Here is a 20,759-nt window from a genome sequence, read left to right on the forward strand (position 1 = left end):
CTAACAGTGGTAAATGCCTCGTCTCACAGCCTCTCTTAACCAAATTTCCTTCTGTCTTCATATCAACGCCCACCCAGCTTTATCTGGGGGAAAGCACAGCACCTTCAGGCTAGCCACCTCCTTCTGCTCTGTGCGGCACTTCCTCCAACTGGCAAACCCCTGCTAGATGTCTGTCTCTTCTAGACCGTCAAAGGCAGGCAAACATGGGCTGTAATCCCCGAAAAACTCACTAGACCTGGTCTGCATCTTGCTACAGGATCCTCCCCTGAAAAGGGTCTTCAGAGGTGCAGCGGATTTGAGGGTGACCAGTGCTGTGCAATGTGGTCCTGCTCTTGAGGTCCATCTTCCAAACACTTTTGTTAGTCTGTTTAATTTACTGCTTGCAGTTCACTTCCTCGTGCTGCTCAGTGCTCTGCTGCTTATAAATCCTTTCCATCTCCGTCAGTCCTGGCCTGCTGGTAATATTGATCAGTTATGGAGCCCAACGGGAGCGAGGGGCACCAAGGCAGCATCAGGAGGCCACATGGCTGGCTGCAAGCTCAGGAGATGCTGCGCTGGCATCTACACAGAGTTTGCCACCTGCCGGAGTGAGCACTTGGTTTTGCTGAGAAGGGAGGGAAGAGGAGGCTGCGCGTGACAAGGAAGGGCTCGGGCTGCATTACCAAGCAGCACTGAGCCGGGGCAGGAGCAGCTCTGGAGAACAAAACACTCAACACTACGGCCCCAATACCCACTCTGCATGCTAAGAGGGGCTTATTTGAGGCTGGCTCCCATCTGGTCTCTTGCACAGAGCCAGCTAAGGTGCTAGCACCAGCCATTCATCCTGCAGCACGGGGTCTCCCCTAGCCATGCCAGTGGTGCAGCTGACCAGGCCCAGAGGAGCAGCCCTTTTCCACTGCCTTCGAGTCACCACCTTCACGGCTGTGCTGGTATGGGGCCCCTTGTGCTGGGCTCCCTGAGCAGAGCTGCACAGAGCCGCTGCCTCATGCTGCACCCCATGCTTCCTTCACTCAGCCTGTCTCCTTGTCTCTGTCTACTCTGCTCTTTTTCTGCAACCTGGAGAAAGGCCAAACATTGTCATCAAATAGAATTCATGCTGTGAGAGCAGCAAGCACAGCAATCCCCACCGAGCCCTGGGGGCACAGACAGGAGAGTCCACGTGGGCACTCTGCAGTGTGGTGTGTTTGAGATCACCCTTGCCTAGCACTGCCCTTTGCAAACTGGTCTGGAGAGCATCAGGTCTCCACCTTCCCAGGGAGCAGAGCAGACTGACGGAATGGCTTAAAATCTCTTTTTTATTGTTATCACTTCTTCCTAACAGGGTGCGGGCAATGGAGACCACAGAAAGGAAGTTGCAGGATCAGAGGGTATGGAAGCCAAACTAAACTTTTTGCCATTTTCCACTGTTCTGCTTCTGTTCACCACAGTGTTACTTCCTTCTGCTCTGCTGGCAAGCATGCACCCACCCTGGGAAGGGCTTTTCAGGCCCACCTCCTCCACAGCCCCAGGATGGCTCTGCTGCTGCTGAGGTGGGCAGGTTGGTGCCCTGCATGGTGCAGTGCCTCCCCCAAGATGTGGGCTGTGGCTGCATCCATCCTTACTGTACATCTACTGCTGTTGCCTGTGGGATGCTCCTGGGAACAGCATGGCAAGGAGAAAAGAGATGAGGGTGCTCATCAGCTGCCAATCCCTAATGGGGCAAGGCTAGAAGAGGACCACATCTGCCAGTGATGGGGCCAGCTTAAAGGTTAAAATGGAAGAGGAAGCTCAGAAACTCCCTTCTTCCCCATTCACAAGGTACATCTGGTGTCTCTACCCCTCTTGCTGGCAGACTGTGCAATGAGTCCACTGCTTTGCCCCGGGTGGGGACCAGAATTTCTCACATGCTCCAGCTGTGGCCCAGGTGTTGTACCATGCTGCTCTGTGTGGTGCCCCCCAGCCAAGGCTCTGCCCCGCAGCCTGCTGGTGGCTCATCCCTGACACAGCTCGAGCGCGGAGGGGGGCTGGGTGTGGCACAAGGGGAGCCGGAGGAGACAGCCTGGGCGATGCTCTGCCTGCTGTAAACTTACGGGCAATGTGGTGGGTTGGGCAGTGGGGGGTCACCCAGCCGGGGCTGCTCCCACGCCAGCCACAATTAAAGCATTGCTGCCACAGAGAGGACGGGTTCAGCTGTTCGTGCAAGATGTGGGGAGCAGCAGAGCACTGAGGCGTTGCGCCGAAGCCAGAGGCGCACACTGCCGCATCGGGAGGCGGCCGGCTCCTCCAGCTCCTGCGGAGCGCTCGCTTTGGATGCTGCCTCAGGTCAGCGTGGGCCCAGCCAGGCCCTGCAGGTCTCCTCCCTCTGCTTCCGCAGGGCAGGATGGAGCCCAGCTGGGTGGCGTTAACTGCTTGGGTAAGGCAGGCAGCTGACAGCACAGCAGCTTTACGGCTTTACTTGCTCCATGCTGGACTGTGTCTCTGCCTGAATTTCCAACGCAGGAGCAGCACAGCTCCAGTTCTGCACATGTCCCTCAGGCTTGGTGGATGGGTGCCAGCGCCACTAGCAGCAGCGTGACTTTGATGCGTTCGAAAGTCCAAGCATACGCACTTCAGAGACTTTATTTTTCTTTTTTTCTTTTCTTTTTTTTTATGGTGCACTAAGAGGGAAAGGCCCCTTAACCTGTTGTGACAACAAGCAGAGTTTAGGTGCATTGGATTCTTCTTTCTGTTCATGCAAGCCTTGGAGCAGTCCTTCGGCAATCCTTGGAGACTGAAGGCAACGCAGATACAGAGAGCAAAGGATGCCACAGTCCCAAGACACAGTACAACCATGGTTGAAAGAACATATTTATATTCTTGTTTGCAGGCGAGTCTGGACACAGAAAGTGACTCCGATAGTCACTTGCAATGACAGCGTCTTCCACCTCTGAGGACACGGACGGAGCTCTCCTCCCGCTCAGGGAAGGCAGTTGAGGGGATGCCCTGTTAGGCCTACTACACCTGCATGTGGCAGCTCCCACCTAGGGCTTTTGGTGCTCACTGTCAAGGCTGGCTGTGAAATTTCTAGCATGACACCATTTCGGCGCTGACCTTCAGAGGACTGCTCTTCAGCTGGAGATCTCCCAGCAGAGCCTTTCCCTTGTATATGCCTGAACTGCCCCAAATTTCAGTCCTCTCCCTCCAGCTTGCTGTCTCATTGCAAACAGTTCCTTGCCTTTTCCATGCCTTCCCTGTCTGCAGGTGTCGCTCGAACCAGCATCAGTGCTCCAGCGTGTGGGGCAGCTGGGGGTGCCAGACACTTGCGTTGCAGATTTACGGTCAGAGGGAACAGCTTCCACGTGTCTGTGAGCTACACTGGACCTGTTCCCTCTCCCCACCCTTCGTCTCCCACAGGCTTTCCAGCCCGTGCCCTCACTCTCACTCTGTGGTGCACTGCAGCCTGGTCCGACACCCGCGCTCTGAGAGCAGCCCCAAGAGCCGAGGGTCTCCGGCGGGGGGATTCGACAGCCTCGGTCCCTGCTGCTGGCAGTTCGGCCGCCTTGCGTCTGTGCAGCGTGGTGACTCAGTGCTACACTTGCAGATGGGCCGGAGCAGGCAGCGTGGCTGAATTCCCCCGGCTCTGAAGCCAGCTGGCTGGGCTCGGAGGTGAGAGCTTGTGAGTGCTTTCAGGAAAGGGCTCTCCGTCTCGCGCTTCCGCATGCAGATGCTCTGTCTCCTCTTTTGCCTGCTGGACGCTGCCCAGCCGAGCAGTCGGGGCATGCAGCTGCCCGCCGGGAAGCAGTAGACATTGGCAAAGGCTGGGTGAGCTGATGGCCCTCTGGACTTCAGTGCGTGGCCGTGCTAACCTTGGTGCAGAAAGAGGAGATGGTGGAGAGGGCCTGGCCCCCAGCAGCCCCTGCCTGGAGAAGGCCTCCTCTCCCGCACAGTGCAGAGGCGGTGAGAGGCGCCGTCCAGGGAGAGGGTTCCTACCTCCAGCTGCAATTAGCAGAGCTTCCAGCCAAGCCGGCTCGGCTAACGAGTGCACCAGGGAGTGCGTACGTGCGGCTGGCCGAGGCACGGCTGGGAGCCCCTCTCTGCTCGCCTGGCACCAAGTGCTCAGCAGGCGCCCAGCCCAACACCGGTGGCACAGCTCCTGCCTGAGGGAAGGTCCCTCCGTGTTGGCACCTCGCACATGGGTCCATTGGCTCATTATGCTCAAGGAGCTGGATGGGCCCAGTGTCCAAACCGTTGCTTGCTGGGAAGGTGGTGGGATGGGTCGGGCAGGAGGCGCCTCCACTGAATTGCCAGGCACAGCCCAAGGGCACGGCTCACACCACAGCTCTTCCCCGTGAAGTCCCCAAGGGATGCTGGAGACAGCCACAAGCTGACACCAAGCTCTTTAACACCGGCGTATCATGGAAAGCCCCGTCAGGCAAGGGGATAGACCTATGCCAACAAACAGGTTATGAGCCCAACATACTGCCACCTCTGTTACTGACCACAACTTTCCTATTTAGTTCCTAAGCCCTTCTGGGCTAAGCAAAGGAGGTGAAAAACCACCTGCACTTCCAAGCAGCCAACCAAAGCACCGTATGATCCAGACCTGTGCATTGCTGCTACACTTTCTCAAGGATGCCTTCAGTTCACATACAACATTATACTGTCTTTCACTGCCACAGCTGAGAAAACATGCTCTGCCATCACCTCAGCCTTTGATCCTTCTGGGCCTTTTTCAGACCCCCATATATCACTTGTTAAACTTAGCTGTGGAAAGGAAGTTTTAGTACCTACCTAATACTGGAGAAACCAAGTGTCTCACCATCTACAGTCTATCTGGCAGGAGATGGTCCAAGAGGACCCACAGTTATCAGATGTAAGTATGGGTTTCAGCTTTGACTTTTGCTTGGGTTTGTGTTGCTCTGGCCCTGCCTAGAAACAAGCCTGAGTTTTTCCACATGCAGGTATATCCTCACAGTCCTTTTCCCTGTGCATTAAGGGAGCAGAAATCACTATCAAGGGTGGATAATAAAAAAAGGCAGTGCCAGGTGGAAGCTCATTTAAAAAGGCGTTTAACATAGTCAAACAATCTGAAGAGAGAGCTCACACATACCGGGGAGGCTCTCTAATAAAATAAAAGAATCGCATCATTCTGGACTGTTTCAGAATGATACTAAGCTCTGGGGGACATGTACTACGTACACAACATGCCCAAAATGAGCTTATACCTACCAAAAGCTGGCTGGGAATTTCAAATGCCCTCTGAAAGGTGACTATCAATGCTTCTTCTCCCCTCATTTCTCGCACTCCCCATTTCCACACATATTGCAGATGGTTTAGGCAGACCGACTCATGTGGCAGAGATTCTTTTTTTTTGAAGGGCTTCTCAAACACACATCATGCAGTAAAGTTTCAACTATTACACAACTGGCTGCCCTAACTGCTCAAGGAGAAAAATCACTCCACCAATACATGAAAAATTTGCTTCCATATAATGAGGCATTAAAACACTTGAGATTAATTGCATTAAGGTTGGCAGCAGCACTTACACTCCCCAGTCTGACTTAGTCCATGCCCAGGCCAGAGAACATCACATTGGCGCAGTTTCTCCTACATTGCTCCCCATTAGTCCAGCAAGAGAAACCTATTCCTCGGATCTGCACCCTGCGGAGGAGGGCAATTCTGGCGGCCAGGATGGGCATCCGGAGCTGCTCCCATCATCACACAGTAAAAGGCTTGCATGTGGGCACAGAGGCCACGTCCCTTGCAAGACGCCCCAAAAGCTCCAAGACACTGCTTAGCTTGTAAGATAGCTGCGTGTATAAAGCGCAGCAGAAATTTGAGCACTTCTTTAATTTTAATCTGTGGCACTACTGCTTCTCCACCGCACTGCCCTCACCAGAAAGCGCGCCAGGAACCATGCGGCATCACACCGTTTTTGCCGTTGCAGTGCAGCTGCGGGTCGCAGCGCTGGGGACAGGCAGGGGATCAGCTTAAACCTCGCCTGCCAGAGCTTAACTCCACCTTTGCCTGCAAGCTGTTACTCCCACTTCCTCTTGCATATCCCACCAAAGTGGCCAGGGTTTAGAAGTCTATTTTCAGGTCAAGGCTCAAAACAAGCTGTCCCCCGGCTGGCCAGGTCTGCTTCCCCAGCTGCTCCCCCGGAGCAGCCCAAGCGCAGCCGGAGAGCAAGCCTTGCGCTCTGCCCGCCTGACTCTCCAATATTTCTCCCAGGTTCGCAGCATGGCCCACGACAGCAGGAATCACTCTGCTATAAATAGCGCCGTGCAATTATTTTTCTGTTCCTTTCCCTTTACATAACAGCCTCCCCCTGCCCCACGACACTGCACTCCTGGGGGAGAGGCTGAAGCAACGCGGCGATTTAGAAGCAGCGACTCCCACAGCAATGCCCTCCGAGCAACCCCTGTTATCTGCATTCCCGTCCCCCCAAACAGATAGCGCACGCCACGTTTTATGAGCTTCCCTATGGCAGCCGCTGCAGCATGCCGTAACAGAGACGGTGCTAAAGCGTGCAAAAGCAGCAGCACCCGAGGGGCCCAACTTGAGGAGCGTAAAGGGGAGCTCCTGCGGCAGCGGCGTAGTGCTCAAACACTGACCGACTACAAATCACTTGGTTTTACGTGGGAAGCAAAGGGATGGAGGTCTGCATCTGCATGGCGGCGCTCTCCGTGGACGGGGAAAGCCCAGCGTCCCGGGAGCAGCACCTACGGGCACGGCTCTAGGAGGACCTGCTTCAGCTCGCCTCTGCGAGCCCGAAGCACGCTGTCCTCTTCTCCGAGGAGCGCGGCCCAGCGGTGGCCCGGGAGGGGGAGCGGCAAGGCTCCGGCGGCGAGCCCCGTCCCGGCTCCCGGCTCCCTGACAAGCTGCCAGCTGGAGCAGCGATTGATCCGGCAGCGCCGCGGCCCTTCTCTCAGCAGCCAGCTGACTCGCGCCCAGGCCGCATGTGGAAAAGTCTTTGTCGTGGCAGCTAACGAGCAGATTGGGTTTCACAGCGCAGCGACCCCGCACAGGTACATTCAGCGGCTTTCATCTCGCTGATAGCTCCCACGGGAAAAGAGCGGCCGCTACACCTCCAACCAGGTCACGGTCTGGTCTTGCTGGGCTTTTTCATGTTTGGAGCTTTTAAACCCTCCAGCAATTTGCACCTGCCCATGGCTCTTTTAAACCACAGGAGGGGAGAGAAATGGGTTTTAAAAGCACACATTAGCGTTTGAGCAGGAACATGATATTAGAACATGGGAAACAAATCAACGCTGAAGCATGTGGGAGAGTGAGGAAACGGTTATGAGAGGGGGTAGTGTCTAATTTATTAGAAGAATTATCTTTAAAACAACAGTGAAATCCATTTTAAAGACCATGATTGTCTTTAACAGTCCAGGTTTATTCCTGGACCTCCTACCCTGGCCTCAGTCCTGCTCATAACTCCATGCCTGCTCCAAGCACTTTGTGGAGGACTTAGTGGCAGGTACAGCCCGCACTGCTGGGAGAGCTGGCCAGGGGCCACCCACCACCGGCTGCCCCCACTCTCACTGCAGTAACGGTCTGGGCTACACTAGCTGGACCGAGGAGGAACCTGAGAAGGCCGCAAACCTCTGGAGATCGGGGGGATGTGGCTTGGCCAGAGGAACTGGCTCTTCAGAAGAAATCCATCAAGCATTTGCTCAGATACATTTCACAAGAGGTTCAAGGCTCTCCAAACTGCTGTTGGCCCAGGACCTTGTAGTCTAGGGCTTTATTTGCAGAGGGGTGCCTACAGAGCAGCCCAGGCTCCCTAGAGGGTGGCTGCTTGGCTGTCCGAGGAAGCCTGGAGAAGCACGAGCAGGGAACCACCTACTCCTGCCTAGGAATTTGTCTCTGAAGCCACTCACAAGGCAGTGCTGGGAGGGTTAAAGCAAACCTAGTATTGGAGACACCTCCCATGTCTTTCTCTGACACTCAAAGATGCTGTCACATCACAGGGGTGCTGTTTTCCCTAGCTGAGTACGTAGGGGACAAGGGTGAAACGCAACTCCCTGCAGCTCTGACCCCTTGCAGTTACTCCTCAAGATCCCAGGACAATGTAAAAATCCATTTTTTTACTCCCATGGTTGCCTTATCAGATGCATACCTCTCTGACGTGGCTCCCCTTATGATTCCCAGATCTCCATTACACACTCCCGGACAGGCTGGCAGTGTCTGCCAGGTCGCTGCCCTGGACTGCCCCTGCAAATTCCTTCTAGGAGAGATGCAGAGCACCCCTCTGCTCAGCCAAGTTCTCCACTTACAAGGTGGAGAGTTTACTAGACCAAAAACAAAAGATGAAAAGGAAACCTGCAACTTTAAAGCAGTTCTACATACCGTTTCTTTATTAGCATGCCCCACATGCTGGAAGACCCAGCTGCCCGGGACTTTTTGAAGCAGGAGGGATGCTGTGGTGCATGGATGAGGTTTGCTGCTCTGCGTGAAGCTCTGAGTGACTTTCACTTTGGTTTCTAGAAACCTGCAGATAGGCACCAAGGCTCCAGCGTTACTTGCCCCAGGCCAGTGCACCACCAGCAATCTGCTGCCTGCCTGGTAGCATGCTCCTGCAATGTCCCCTCTCCTCCTGGCTCTAAACCCTTGCTTGGAGCTGCCTCCTGGGCTTGCCCTTGCATACAGCCCCTCCAAGGACTGTGCTGTGTGGCCCTCTGCCTCATTGGCACCACTTTGGTGGTGTCACCCTCCACCCGGTGCTACCGAGCCCCTGGTACTACTACTCTTGCTTACATAAAGCCTCAGCTACAGAGGTAATGCTCTCCCATCTGCCTTCAACATGTTGTGTTTGATTAACTAATGTCTCCTATTAACATTGAAAGAAACAGATCTGGAAAAATTCATTTTCAAGCCGAGTTCAAACAGGCCACAAGGAGAAGTGGATTCTCAACTGTGCGCAGGATTATTTTTGTGGTGAAGCCAAGTGTCTGTGAAATGGGTCAGGGACAAAGGCAGCACATTTTGCTGTAAGCAGAAAAGCGAAAAACCCACCCCTGGAAAACCAGCAGAGAGAAGAGGCACGCGATGGTCAGTGCGAGTACCCACGCCCCCAGGCAGACCTACCGGCAGAGGGTTGAAGTTCTGGTCCACGAGATGGTTGTGCCCGTGGTCAAGGAAGGAGTGCCGCACCACCACGTCAATGCCCTGGCTGGCCAGCAAGCCCAGCGTGTTCAGCCACCTGGAGCCCGGAGAGAGCTGAGTCACGGTGCCGCGGGGCGCTGCCAGACCCCGGCACTTGCCTGCCCAAAGCATACAGGTGCTCGGACCTTGAGCACGCAGCTGCTGGCACACCAGATCTGACTGTGCTCCACAGCAAGCGAGCCAAAGCCTTCAAATGGCTTTTTTAACCAGTCGTTAAGCAGCTGCTGGCCACCCCTTCCCCTGTCAGATTCCTCCACACCAAGCCTACGTGCCTCCCTCTACAGCCACCCCTGCCTGCTCTGTGTCCCAGCCTGCACGTCCTCACTGCACACCCGAGCCCTCCTGTGCGCAGCCCCGGCGTCACTCTCCTGTGCCCCGAGCCTTGTGCGCCCCTCGCCCTCCACAGCCTGCCAGCCCTTCACCCAGGCTCGCCGTTTCACCAAGAAGGGGACCCGACCATTCTCTCGCTGCACACCCTCTCTGCAATGTCTTCAGCAACCTCAGCCTGCCACATCCCAGATATCCTCAGGCACGTTCCTACTCCTCGCTCCAAAGTGTGGATAATCTTTCTCAATCTCTCGTGATTACAGCTAGCTCTGAAGATACAGATGGGGGTTTTGCAGCAGGATCTGCATGCTACCGGGCTGCACCATTAGACATGCCCCAGGAATCAGGAATAGTTGTGGTGTATAAGGAGGAGAGAAAATGGTTTCCAGACCAGAGTCCTGTCAAGCACTTTGCTGGGCCCTACATCCTACAGAGGCACAAATGCCCAGCAAGGGAGGGAGAGCCTGAAACACCAGAGGAGCTGTGGCCGCAGCCTGAAAGAAAAACTTTAAGCGAGGACAAGAGCATGGGCATTGCTGAACTTCCTGAGTGAGGCAGGCTCATCAGGAACACAAGGGCCAAAATCCACTGTCAACAGCCTCTTTGATCCTGCTTTGGTCACACCTCTGCTTTGATGCACATGCCGTGTGGGACTGGGAGTAGTCATATGCTTACTCTACTTCTTTGGCCAGAGACCACATCATCTAGAGAAAAGCAAAGCTGAGGGTAGGTAATACGGATGCTACAGAGACAATAACCGTGCCCCAGGCTGCTAGTGGTGTACCAAAGGGGTACCACAGCGGTTGTAAGTGCTGATATCTAGGCAGACAGCTGTTTTGTGCAGTTTGCAGCACACTGCCTGCAGAGTCCATGCAGTTATTGCTCCCGAGTGCCAGCATGACTCACAGGAACCCAGCGGCATAGGAATCGGAGAGGTTATTCATGCCTCCGGCTGAGGTAGCTCCAACACCTTCCAGCCAGATCTTCTTCCCAGGTGCATATGTGTTCACTACCTGTGCGTAAGACAAGAGCAATGAACAGGCTTCACTCCCATGCCAGGCGATGAGTGCCGCTCACCGCGATCTTCTGGCCAGCGGAGAGCTTGTAGCAGCAGGTGACCTGAGCAACCAGCCAGCCACAATCCGACTGCTTATCAAGCATCCATCCCAGCCCTACTGTGGAGTGTAATTTTATCGGTCATTCAGATACCACCACTGTGCCACAAGCCCAGGCCTCTCTGCCACACAGGGCCAAGGGTTTCTTCCCTGTGAGCTTGGCTGGCGAGGCAAGGTACGTGGCACTTTTTGTACCCTTGTAGACCCTGCTTGGGTCCAGCTGGTGACCCAGCAGGGGCGGGGATCTGCTGGCAGGGCTGATACCTGCCCTTCGTGGAAGAGCTTCTTCCTCCTCAAACTTATGAAAATGTGATCTAAAGCCAAGCCAGCCATCTCCTGTTTTGTGCAACTTGCCGGGAGGCTGCAGTGCTGGCCATACAGGCTTGTGAGGCATGTCCTTTACCGGGGAGCTCCAGGGTGGCCAGTGCCTGCCTGCCCCTGGTACTGCGCAGGGCTCCCTGCCCTGGCATGGCCAGTTGCTTGCCCTAATGGTGTCTTGGTGGCAGGACACTGTTCTGCAATCTCTCCTGCCTCTGGCACAAGTTTGCTTTCCATCTTCTGGAGTTGTGGCCACAGCAGAAAAGCAAAAGGGACTCGAGAAGTGCAGAGGTGCCCTAGAACAACTTAGAAGGCACATCAGGAACCAGAGGAGAGAGCAGTGCAAATCCTGAGACATGGGCAGAGCCAGCATGACACCTGGGCAGGGTCTGCCTTGCTGGCTCCTTGTCACCACTAGGACATACACGTGCAAGCACGCTGCCTTGCCCCTTGGCCTCCACCTGAAGGACTCTGATGGACCACACAAGCCTCTGGGAGTGACCAGGCATGGCAGGAGGGCTTGGACGGCGGGAGCTGCCCTTTCTCAAGGCAAGCAAACCCTGGCGCCATACAAAGGACCTTCTCTCCAGCTCTCCTGCTACTGCCGGCTGGGCTCAGAGCTTCGGCAAGCAGATGTCTGCAAGCCCTGCGGCCCAGGGAGCACTCTGCGCAGCCTGATGGATCCTGCCCCATTAGTGCAGGACACTGGAATGTGCTGGATGGACTGGGATCCCTCAAAGATGTTAAATACGCCAGCTCTGGGCTGCCTCCCACTCACAGCCTGAGAGAGCCGACATCCCTGCCTGAAGCCCCAGAGGTGTTGGCATCCTGCCTATAATTATCTAAGCCCGCCACCTTCCTCAGTCAGAGAGGAAGCAATAAAACAGGGAAGTGGACAAGCCCAGCTGCTCTAATCAGCCCCGGCAGGATGCACATACTCAAAGCCAAGCTGGAGGCTATTAGCACCCAGCGCTGTGCTTTTGCTCAGCCACACTGGCATTCTCCGGAGGTTCCCCCCTGGGCCCCATGGCGCTGCCAAGGCTCCCACGCTGTGCAAACCAGCTCCTGTTCTGCAGGCACGATGGCACCGCACACCGTTGCGCAGGGCATCTGCTTGCTGCCTGTGACGACTGGACAAAGTCCAGGGAGTCCTCGTGCCCTGACCTGCCTGGCCGTGCCCATCCCACAGACCACGGCGGGCATGGCAAACGCTTCCCACGCTGCCCTACTGTGGGCACGTTATGGTCCCTCCTTGGCCAGAAGGTGGTGAGCCCTCCGCTGCATCTGCCCTTGGGCAGACTGTGCGCTGTCCCCTCGCCAGAAGGCAGCTCAGTAGTGTCGGTGTGACCGGCGCTGCTGCTTTCGGCTCAGTTACGTCCCTCTGGCAGGATAAAGGCCAGACGGACTCCCTCTCTTGCCCCCGCGCTGATCCCGCTGGCCACCCCGCGATGCCTTCCAGTGCTGGGAGCATGCGTGGATGATTCCCAGCTTGCGCTAGAGGACTCGGCAAGCGGATGCTCTCCCCCGGTTTTGCTCTGCAGACCCTCACATCCCCTTTCCTGGGGCCTCTTTAGGTTGTTTATTCATCCTACAGCTTCTCCCTGCAGGAACTGCAACAGTAAGACATTGTGGTGACTGGTATGGTACAAAAACCTAGACAAGACAGACAGGCAGATGCATCCTCCAGTCCCTAAAGATTTCCTGCCTTATAGGTGCTTCTTATTTTTTGTGGGAGTGACAATTGCGCAGGCTGGGCCGCAGCCCTGACCCCGAATCAGTAGAAGCATGAGGATCCTGCAGAGCCCCCATTTCCTACGCAGTCATTACAAGCTCCAGCCTCGTCTGCCCGACCAGCAGGGACGGGAATGCTCTCCGAGCGCTGTGCTAGCCAGGCGGTGCTGTAGGCTCCGACAGAGCAAGCGAACAACAGCTGGGTTTTATAACACAGTCAAAACATGATCATCGGGAGGAAAAAAAAAAGAAAAAACAGTTGTTCAGAATGATCATGATTCTGTGCTAGCAAAAATCACCCTGGAATTGCAACAGTCACAACTCTGCAAGTAACATTTTAGGCACTGGTGGAGAGCAGGGCAAGCAGAAGGCCACTGAAAACCTCCCGTGATTGCCTTCCCCACAAAACATGCATTTTCATCACAGCTGAATGCCAACATTTTGCCCAGTCTGTGCTCAGGTCCTACTCTCTCAGATCATTTTATGGTCAGTTGATGGTCACTCCTAGCTCCCCTGCTCTAACATTTTGCATTATGAAACCTCCCCTGAGCGGGCAAAGCACTGGCAGCATTCTGGCCTGTTTAGTACCTCCTGGTTGTTCCCTCTTCTCCTCTCCTCTTCCAACTGAGTTGGTTATGGAAAACACACACTTTTCATGCTCCCCGCAGGAGCAGAGGGGAGACTTGCAAGAGTGGGCTCCTCTGGAGAGGTTTTGCCCAACCGTGTCCACACTTTGCCCTACAGACCTGGTCACCCTGGGGATGTGCCTGTGCAGTCATCCCCACACACCTCTATGGCCTCTCCAGCTCCGCTGGAGCCCAGTGACCAGAGCTACTCCCCTTCCCACCGACCACCGGTGGTGTTGCACACCTGGGGCCAACAGTAGTGCTGCCAGGGCTTTATTCCCATCCTTGAGAGCATTTGAGAAGGAAGCTGGGAGCCCACCCATCCCCAGCAGTAGATCTCCTTTGCAAGCTCTCCCATCACAGCTGTGCCTGCAGCATGGTCCATGCCACCTTTTCAGCCCCTAGTCCTGCTCACACCAGCTCCCCTGTAAGCACATCCAAGCCCCCAGTGAAGCCGGTCTGGTGGCCAGCCCCCTTGGTGAGCTGGGCGAACCTTGCTTACCCCTCACAGACCCTTTGCACTCACGCACTTTCTGGATTTTCCTGATCTGGTCAGAGAGCGTGTCTAACAGGCGCGTTTTCAGGAAGTCCGTCACTTTGGCCACTCGGCCATCAATGTAGTAACTGGAATGAAAATAAGAAGGCAAGAATCAGATAGCTAGGAGTAGCTCTACCCCAGCCCACACCTTCATGTCCCACTGCTGTCCCAGGTCTCCTCCTCCTTCTGCTTTGCATGGGCCTCCTTGTGCCTTCCCCAGGCCTGGCTCTCTGGCCATGGCTGTGTCCAGCAGCTCCGTTGTGTCCATGAGAGAAATGCAGAGGGAGGTGGACTAAACCTAAACACTGAGCGCCCACACTGTAGAAGGCCCCAGAAGCTTTGCCCTTGCTTCATTACCGTTGGAGGAAAAGCAATCTTGGGAGCAAAATGCAAAAAGCCAGGAGTGAAACACGACCCACTGAGGCTTTGCTGGCCATCTCGTGTTCAACCCCACGGAAAGGGACCTGCTGTGTGTGACAGCAGGGCTCAACCTCAATGACAAGGCAACTCTTGGCTACTCGAGCCAGGCAGCAGCTCCCCAGGGCAGAGGGGACCGTGGATGCTAAATGCAGCAGCTACGCAGTGTGAGCCCGGGAGCTGGCAGGCTCCTCCTGTGGGGCTGTGCTCTATCCTCCAGCTCCCCTAAAGATCAGCTACCCACCACAGAGAGCCAACAGTGGCCAGGGCTGCCGAGTGGCCCGGCACAGGGTGCCCTTTGCTCCTACGGGTATGCACACCATGCACCCCGGAGGGTGCGTGCGCCACTTGGCTGCCGCCTGCAGTCTGCAACAAGCTGCAAAGGGGCTCCTGGCTTATCGCCTGCATTAGGGACACCCTGTTTTGCAAATGCGGAGAAGCCATTCATCCTGGGAGCCAGTATCATCTAATGCCTTAAATGAAGGGCCCTTTAGCCAAAGGAGGCATGCCACAGACACCAAGGAGGGGAAGGATCCCCAGCAGTGGAACAGCCTCTGAGACACTCTGAAAATTGTCTGTCTCTGGCCCAGGCAATGCAGAACACACCTGCAATAGGATGGGGGAGGCTGAGGCTGCTCCTGGAGATCATCAGAGCTGCACCGCATCCCCGGCCATGGGGATAACTGGGGATTACAGTTTAACATGGGGATTGTAGCACACTGAGGAGCAAGCCCTGCTCCCAGCACAACCTGCCCCTTCCTCATTCCTGCAAAACATCCACAACCAAATCCTTGCCTAGAGAAGTGCCTGTGTCCTATACCTGCATTCCCCACAGCCAGTGCAGCAGGGGAAGCCCTGCTCTCGCAGAAATTATTTCTGCCATGGAAATGCCATAGACAGTTTCCCACACAGAGGGCTGACTCCTGCGCTCCACGTGCTTGCTTATATAAAACACAGCTATAGTGCTGCCAATCATAATTTGAATCATCTGTCTCTAAGTGTGGGAGGAAGGCTTTGAAATGCCTGAATACTGTCTCCTGGCTCGAGGACATTAGGTGAAGTTGTCTGTCGCAGAGTCCAAATAGCCTGTGTTTGGAGGTAATCCCGCACAACTCCTCCTGAAGAAGTGTCTGGGACCAGCACCTCTGACGCCACGCAGGGAATAGCAGCATCCCTTGCAGATCTCCCAGAGTGTCCTTCCAGCCGTACAGGGACACCAAGGCTTCTGCCGAAGCACGCACTGACATAACCCAGAAACATCCATCTGGCCAATAAGTGAGTTTTGCAACAGCAACTTTCTGACCCTCTTCCCTGCAGATCTCCAGCGTATATCAGCCGCTCGACACAGCAAATCCTGGAGTGTGCCGCAGCCATGCTGGTGCTGGGTTGCTGTAGGTGGCACGGGAACGGCAGCAGCTCCGGGTGGGCTGCCAGTCTGGGCTGCTGCCTCCGATCCCTCTCTGGAGCTGCATCCTGCCTGTTTGGCAGCAGTGGAGGAGGCTGGTTACCCTGAGTTAGCAGAGCTACACAGACCCTTCTCCTTTACTGCACCCAGAGGTGCTAGTACACTCAGGGTGCAGGAGGTCTCAGGAAGGAGGCAACAAAGCACAATCCCTATAGAATATATAGTGGCCCCTTGGGCCCTTTGGGGCACACTGGGGTGCAGCAGGGAAATCTCTTTGCTGCTCTCAGAACCAGAGGGTTTCTGCAAGCTGCCCTACCATCTTCGGCACTAGCGCTGCAAAAATAGTCTAGAAAAGAGATTGCCTCACTGCTAATAACATGGAATTTGATACAGAAGAGTCCAACAAGGCTTTTTCAGTGCTGCATGGGCTTGAGAGGGAAACAGATGCTGCTGCAGACAGGTATATATGTCCAGGGGAGAGGGAACACCAGGCTGCACACAGCCGGTGCCCTGCCTCTGTGCATGGGGAAGGTGGGCAGAGACCCTCGCAGGGTGCCAAGAGCCTGCCACGAGTCCCAGGAGAGCTGATGGGGTCTGTGGCACCCTGGGCTCTGAGCAGGAAAGGATTTCTAGTTCCTGGGATGAGTGTATGGAAAACAGATCCTCTTCTCTCCTTAAGGCCTGTACCCTCCAGACAATTCTGGGGTTTTGGAGGGGGACGAGAGGCACCATGTACAGAGGTAGGAAAAGCAGTACAGAGAAAGACAGGCCCTCAGAAATCCCTTGGTATCCTGTGGTCTGAAAAAAGACAGTTTCACCTTCCCAGAGCTACAGCTCATTTACAGGAGTGATTTCTTTCTAACATGCATCCTGCTTGGGCCCAGTGAGCACTGGAAAGCCCACTGCTGTACCACGCGCGCTCCCGGAGACAGGTCTAACATGGCAGACAAAAGGCAGAAGGAGCGTTTCCTTGTTAAAGGCAGAAAGGCTGTTGGTGAACCAAAAGCAAGCCCAGGACCCACGGCAGCAAGCCCAAAGCAAGAGGGAGAGAAGAGAGCAGCTGCAGTGGTCGTCATGGCGTATTTGCTTGGGTGCATGAACGCACGTGAGGGCAAGAGCATCCGCAAAGGACGCCGCACGCTAAATCAGGCGCAGCCGGAGCGCGTAGCACACATGCAACATTTACAAATGCTCAGAGAGCACTTTTGCTTCTCACTGCTCCAATGCACAAATCAGGTAATAGACTAAATACGCGTGGAGCCGCTCAGAGCTGCAGTGAAAGGTGAGTGATGCCAGGGCTAACTGGCCCAGAACAGAAATGAATTGCAGGCTCAACTTGCAAATGCCCCAAAACAGAAGCAACTCCTCTGCAAATCCTCTCCCAGGTACAGAGTTCCAGCTGTGGAAACACAGGATCATGCCTAGCAGACCTCTGCTTCACTCTAACATTTTGTAAGAGGAGAAAGTATGAAAGAGACTGTCCAGTGTGTCCTCGCTGGCTGTAAGATGTTAAGGGCAGAGATTATCTCCAAGGGGGACTTGGGAAGCGTTCAGAATATCATCAGTTCTTACATAATACTGAATCACTGGCTGCCGAGATGACAACAGATCAGTAAGCAGCAAGCAGTGATGGGGTTTGCAGAGATTACTTTTTAAGACAAAATTACAAAGCAATGGACTCTGGGGATGGCAGATGTTTGGATTTCAGTACAGCACGTAAGAACTGAACAGAAAAGATCTTTTGGACTGGTGTAGACTAAAAGTCCCATCATTTGGGCTGAAAACTAGCTGAAAGGCCATAAAAGAAGGTTGTATTAATGAAAAAAGTGAAGTTAGAGATATGTCAGTTGACATATCGTTCCTCCAGCACTACAGACTTTCTGCAGGGTTCACCTGGTCTGTGCAAGCCAATATGATCACGGAGACCAGAATAAACCCTTCAGACACCAAAAGCAAGCTGAGCTTCCTCATCAGCTCTTCAAGCACAAGGTGTGCTCCGACTAGCAGCCCTACTGCAAACAGAGGGGAACATTACTATTTTAACCAGTAACTCTAACTAACCACCCTCCCCACTGTGCTTGTCTCTCACAAACTAAGAGGAGCCAGTGTGGGAAGGTGCTCGCTGTGCTGAGCCACTTAAGACCCTGCAGAGAACAGAAATGCCTGGGGACAACGCCATGATCACAGTTATTTGACACCTTCATTAACAACCCAGAGAAACGGCACAGGGATGAAAGGCAAAAATAAACATTGTGCTTTAATATCAGGAAATCTCTTTGTTGATAGCGTGTCTCCCACGGGGAGCAAAGAGGGGAACCCCTCAGCTTTGGGTCTTTAAGCAGAGCATGAAGAAAATTACAAGTTTTCTCTAAGACCAACAGGGATGTCTCACAGATCTGCCTAGGAAGCTTTTAGACATAGATGGGTACTTTTAAAATCCCCAAACTGGGAGAGAGGGAAAATGGGATCAAATGTACAAGGCCAGTAAGGAAGAAAAAGGCACTGAGAGTTTTGCTGATTTAGTGCCAGACTATTCAGGAACCGGTAAGTCATTTCCAGCTCTAGAGCTTGTAATGGAGACTCGGTACTTCCTGTTGAAAACTTCAACCGTTGGTAAAGGAAATACAGAAATCTACACAAGACTCACACAACTGACAGATCTTTCAAGCAGGAGAAGAGATCATTAGAGGTGGATTATTCCCAGGAGCAAAGACTACAGCTTTTCCGACATTTACAATGACTCAGCGCACTTGACATAAAAAAAAAAACCTTCTGCCACAACTCTCCAACTTCTGAAAAAGCCAGCAGCAGCTGCAGAGAGCTCCCGCGTGGACAAACACCTCCCCGAGCAGCAGCACAGAGCTGGGGCCCAAAGGGCAGCTGCATCCTCCTCTCCCGATGCCTACGGGGTCTCAGCGCCAAAGGAGACAAATGGCCAAACTGTGCCCAGCGCAGACTGGCGTCGCTGGGCAGCCGCGGCTCTGCAGAGGGGTAGGCGAGTCCCTCCTTCACCAGCTACCTTGCTTGACTGCCCAGGCAGTGGGAGGCCATGGCCATGCTCAAGCAACAAGCGTGCAGTGACCTGCTAGCAGGAGCTGGAGTGCTGTCTGGGGCCAGCAAGGTCTGCGGTGAGTCTCACGTCAGGTAGAAAGGAATTATTTCAGTGCAGGGCATTTAGATCAGGGACAAGCTATCCCACTCCCGCATGGGCTGACAGGCTTTCCACAGCCTCTGAATATAGTGCAGCAGCAGAGCTGGTCCTGAAGCCTAGGAAAAATCAACATGCCCATCATAGGCACAGACTGTGCAGTTTCTCTTGATATGCGAGGTGCTGGATATGGGCACTTGCATGTAGATCTGACTCAGTATCCCTGTTTGATAGTGGCAGAGATGCCACTATCTCTGTAGGCAGACAATGTGCAGACATGTAAGAAGAACCAACCAAGGGAATGGGAGATTTAGCAAAAGCCTAGATGAGATACACATCTCAGAGGAATGGCTGTGTACAGCCACTTCAGGTGTCCTGGGGAGCATACACACAAAATTGTAAGGCCAGATCTCTTCCTCCCATTTGCAAAGCAAGGAATATCCTACTTCTAAAAAAAATACCTCTATTGGAATATGCACTAGGAAACCCATGATAGGATCAGTGCATTTTCCAAAAAGAGGTATCACTGTGTCACTTTGTAGGCGGGCAAGCCAGAGCACAGAGCAGGGAGAGGGCTCATCCAAGGCATGGCAGAGATTTGTGCCAGTGCTAGGAAATGCAGTAGCGCAAATCCCAGTCTCCACCCCTAGCTGGATCTGTAGCACAAGACTTGAGGCACAAAGGAAGGAGCTGGAATTGGTATATCAAAAAAAACTGCTGCAAAGGATCTACTTAAACAGGGCTGAGCACAGCTCCCAGTAAGAAGTGCCCTTGTCCTTGGGCAGGCTCCAAGGCCAAGGCACACACAGCAACTTAGCAGCATTTAAAGACAGGCAGTGCCAGGCTCCCAGGCCCCTGGGCTTCATGTCCCTGTCCTGTCACCCCTAGGTCTTGTGCTGCTTTTGTAATGCTTTTCTGGAAAGAGCCACAGTTTGCTATGTGTGACCATGAGCATCGTACCATACTTAATGAAGGCAGTGCACTGGCTCTTGGGCAGCTGGTTTCATTTACTTCCTCTTTCATTTTAAAGAGGAACCTTTGCCCCTATTATCTGACCTCTTCTTCTGTTGCAGTTAATTACATTAAAGCCAACTTCCCAAAGCTCAGGAATTTCCGGATCTACTTTGTTGCCTGCTGCTACAGGGAGAGTCTGCTTGGAATTAGAGCAGCCGCCTGCCGGGGACGTGGCGAGAGGCAGATCCCCTCCATCAGCGTGACACCCGGCGACTGCTGCAGCTGTGAAACTGAGACACCTCTGCCTGCAGAGCTGGCTCCGATCCCTGAGCACCTTCCCCCCCTCAAAGAGAGGGAGCAGCCTGTTCCTGCAGCACTGGATGCAAGGCACCCCCTGCTCCTCCCTGGAGGAGGGAGGCAGGATGCTTCCTGCTCCCCGTGGGAGAGACCGGTGGGCACGGCAGAGCGACACTGCCCACCTCCAGTCCACTGAATTGAGCAGATACAGGAATATTTAGCATTTCCCATGGAGTTTTTTGTATTTCTGTCCATGAAACAAACTCCTAAATAACCAGGGGCTCCTCTGTGCCCGTGCATGCAGGCTAAAACCAATAAATATGAATGGCCAAGAACTGGTCTCTGCTGCTCATGGCACAGCTCACAGCCATGCCTCGCTCTCCCCCAAAATGGGGTGTCTCCACCAAGCCTGCCTGCGAGAACTGTCTCTGGTCCCTGCCAGCCCCCTAGTCACGTGCAAGCATCACCTAGGACTGTACTGGTGGCCAGGGCCACCACCCTGCCAGGGCCTGTCCTCATCATTAGACAGTGCAGGAGATGGCCAGCAGTGTGCAAAGCCATGGCCTGGCACGGTTTATCTCTACTGGAGACTGGCTACTGATTTTTGCATGAAGCCCCAACATCTGGGCACAACCTCAGAAGACACCATGCTCTGAGCACAGCATCTCCACACCCTTGGTATGCACTTCAGCGTGTAAGTGCACACCAGTCAGCTCTCTCCGGCACTTTTGGGAAATCTGCTCCCTGCTTAAGA

The 20,759-nt window shown here is 54.2% G+C and overlaps 1 protein-coding gene across 2 annotated transcripts in view; it reads right to left on the minus strand.

Annotated features, from left to right (window-relative positions):
* HPSE2 (heparanase 2 (inactive)) overlaps positions 1-20,759 on the minus strand; it is a 126,314-nt gene that overhangs the window by 8,511 nt on the left and 97,044 nt on the right. For both annotated transcript variants that reach the window (XM_062580009.1, XM_062580010.1), the window contains 3 exons: positions 13,777-13,870; positions 10,363-10,469; positions 9,052-9,166 (listed from right to left, as the gene is read on the minus strand). In XM_062580009.1, coding sequence (XP_062435993.1) covers positions 9,052-9,166; positions 10,363-10,469; positions 13,777-13,870 — 316 coding nt within the window. The remainder of the gene's footprint in view (positions 1-9,051; positions 9,167-10,362; positions 10,470-13,776; positions 13,871-20,759) is intronic.

The sequence above is a fragment of the Rhea pennata genome, chromosome 7, assembly GCF_028389875.1.
Source record: "Rhea pennata isolate bPtePen1 chromosome 7, bPtePen1.pri, whole genome shotgun sequence".
NCBI classification, from domain to species: domain Eukaryota; kingdom Metazoa; phylum Chordata; class Aves; order Rheiformes; family Rheidae; genus Rhea; species Rhea pennata.